Raw genomic sequence first — 3,155 nt, forward strand, 5'->3', positions numbered from 1 at the left:
GACCACCCTTTCTAGGGAGCCTTCTCCCAGGCAGCAACTGAAGTATCTGCAGAGCTAGGATGTTATGTTGTACAACAGTTCTCCCAGGCGACTCGCAGATCCAGAAGCAGCTGCTGGAAGATTACACATATTGAAGTTATGCAGAGGTCCGGCTGGCCCCTTCACTCCCCCGACCCCCCACCGAGGGTGTAAAACAGTCGGCAGCTCTGCCCTGCGTGGTCTGATCATGGGAGCAAACTGTACGGTGGGGGTGGCGGCAGCGCGTCTGTTTCCAGGTCCAGGAGCAGTTACCATATTCGATCTGTTTTGTGTTTTTTCACCTCTTTCTTCTGAATGCCGAAGCTAATTAGCCTCCCTGCCAATGCACTGCAACACGGTTCCCAAGCTGTCGGGCTCGAGTCTGTGGTTCTCAGGCTTCAAGGCACAGGGGAGCTTTAACAACACTACTGCCCAGGCCATAACCTAGAACCGTTATATCAGAACTGGGGGAGGGGGAAGTCCAGGCATCTGTTAAAGACCCTTTCGTGATTCCCATGGGTAGCAAGACCAATGCTGCTCTAGTCTGTCCCCCTATTTTATTTATTTCGTGGCATTCAGTTCTAAGTCATGGCTGTTTTTACTTGTGTTCCTTCACAGAAATGTAGGCTCCCAGAGCTCTGGACAGCACGACGGCTTGCTCACTGCCATGTCCCCAGCAGCACCCAGAACGGTGCCTGGCAGATCTTAGCCACTCATTAAGTCACTGTTCAGTTAATGTCTACATTCCTACATGGCCTCTGACTCCAGGATTTGACTCAGGCATGTGAGCTGCCACATTCCTCTTCTCCTTCCCTTGCTCAAAAGCACAATCACAAAAGAGTGACCCACAGAAATCCACACACACCTAGTTCCTGGCATATCTGACTTTAATCAGCAACAGAGGTTTTGCTGTTGAGTTTTAATCTCTACTACCACTTACAAGTCAGAATTTCATGCAACGCCCTCCCCAAACCTGATAAAAAAAAAAAGACAAGACAAAACCTCCTTCGTGACCCTGTAACGAACGAGCAGGGAGTCAGACGGCATCTACTCTGCTCTAATGGGCACACTGCCATAGGAGGGGGCAAAGTCTGAGGCCTGGTTTAACGTCCGTGCTAGGGATAGTCATTGGAGGGTGTTTGTCAAACCCAGCCTCCTATCTATAGAAACTGGAGCAGAGGCAGAGCAATACAACAGCCTGAAAACTGTGTGGGCAGGCTCTCCACAGGACTATCTTTAGTCGTTCTCTCTACATAAATGGGGCAGGAGGGGGCATTTAATAGACCCACTGCTAGAGGCACTCACTCTCCTGGCAAGGCACACGCCTTGGAGAGGAAAAGAATAGGGTACTGTCGGCCACTGCATCTTGGGGATCAGCTGCCCATCAGTGCAACAAGGCCACAAGCAAACATTCTCCAGAGCAACGCAAACAAACCAAGGGACAGCGGCGGGGTGTTTCAAAGAGAGATGGGTACACAATGTCTCAAAGCCTCTTGGTTTTAAACACCGGCTACAGAGAAAAGACATCAGCTGCCTATCTGTTAATCCTTTCCCATGATTCTGTCGACTGCATTTCCTGGGAATCATCAAAGAGGGGTCTCCTTGACATCACAGCTATCCTGCTCCCTAACCTCAGCACATCAGCTGATAAAAGTCTAATCTACAGTGGCTCAACTGTCCTTTAAAATTAATCTCATGAGAAGAGGAGGAAGGAAGTGACACTTTGGTTCCCTTTTCTTTCTTTTTTTCCTTTTCCTAGCAAGCTCCTAGCTAGTGGCCGAGGGAATTCTCCAACATGGGTTTAAGTACTGCTCTCTACCTCAGGACACAAAGTGCCTCGACCAGGAAAAGCCCCTTGATGTCTTTATAATAAAGGGCAGACTGCACCTGCCTTATCTAATGCTAAGCTAGAGTCTCTAGGCACCTCCAGAGGCAGGAGGGAAATGTGGATGGTAAAAGGATGGATCCAAGCAAGCCAGAAGCGTAGACATGACCTTCAGGAGCCCAGCGATGGGCTCTTTACTTGAAGAACGCCAGCGCACCTGCTGTGCTACCGACTCAGAAACGCGTCCCTGCCCTCACATCACAGCATGTCCTTTCTTCCCCTCCTAGAGCACGCCCCTGAGAGCCCTAGACCAGGAGTCCCTGCTCTGCCACTCCCTGTGGGCAGGCCAACTTGCGTCTCTAGGCCTCGGGAGTCCCTGATCAATGGGGAGCATGGTCTCCGTCCAGCAGGAATGCTGTGGGGCCCCAAAGGGGCGAACACACAGTGCGAACGCGCCTGTCCGAGGTCGAGCCCTGGCCCACCCAGGCCATTACGAAGATGACTAATTGCTTCCCCAGTCGCGGCTTCTCCCCTCGGGAAACCCGGCTCCGTCTCCCTGTCCCACCTCCCGCAGGCTGGGGTCTTCCGGCCTTGGGGACTGAGAGTCTGGCGCCATAGACCACTCGGCCATCCTGACACCAGCCTCGGTGTCTGTGGGGCGGAGGCGACCCGGGCTGTTCACCGAGCACCCTCGAGGCCAGGCCGCTGCCCCTGGGCCCGCGACCCTGCTCCGGGCCCCCTTACCTCCATCGATTGATCCCCACTGAGGAGGAGGCCGCGAACCAAGGGTCCAGGATGTAAACGCAGCGTACGCAGCGCGCCCCGCGCACAGCCGCCAGCAGCGCAGGGTTGTCGTGGAGCCGCAGCCCTTTGCGGAACCAGTGCACTGAGGAGGCGCCATCCGCTCCGGCTGCCGGCGCCGGGGCCGTTGCTGCCGCCGTCGCCACAGCCGCCGCCATTACTGCTGAGACTGCTCGGGCCTTCGCCGCTCCGCCCCCGTCGGGACCGCGGGCCCCACCCCCGGCCCGCCCAGTGACCTATGACGCCGCTGCTCCTCTCTGTGGCCCCGCCCCCGAGGCACTAGAGTGCCTCTGCCATTGGCTGGGTGCCTCCCGCCGGGCGATTGGCCCAGAGACGCCGAGTCCGGTACCGCCCCCTCACGTTCCCACCATGTGTCCGTCGGCCGCAACGGAGGCGGCAGGCTGGGCTGGTGACGCAGACCGGAGATCCCTGCAGAGGTCTGGGCGTGGAAGGAGTCTCAAGGGACAGCGGATCTCTTACACGCATCCCGTTCCAAGCCTGCTGCTGGACG

General features: G+C 56.1%; 1 protein-coding gene across 2 annotated transcripts in view; it reads right to left on the reverse strand.

Moving 5' to 3' along the window:
• Positions 1-2,802, reverse strand: part of CRY2 (cryptochrome circadian regulator 2) — a 33,488-nt gene extending 30,686 nt beyond the window's left edge. For both annotated transcript variants that reach the window (XM_077767442.1, XM_077767443.1), the window contains exon 1: positions 2,588-2,802. In XM_077767442.1, the coding sequence (XP_077623568.1) occupies positions 2,588-2,802 (215 nt within the window). The remainder of the gene's footprint in view (positions 1-2,587) is intronic.
• Positions 2,803-3,155: the final 353 nt, after the last annotated feature.

The sequence above is a fragment of the Crocuta crocuta genome, unplaced genomic scaffold (genome assembly GCF_008692635.1).
Source record: "Crocuta crocuta isolate KB4526 unplaced genomic scaffold, BGI_CrCroc_1.0 scaffold330, whole genome shotgun sequence".
In the NCBI taxonomy this organism is placed as follows: domain Eukaryota; kingdom Metazoa; phylum Chordata; class Mammalia; order Carnivora; family Hyaenidae; genus Crocuta; species Crocuta crocuta.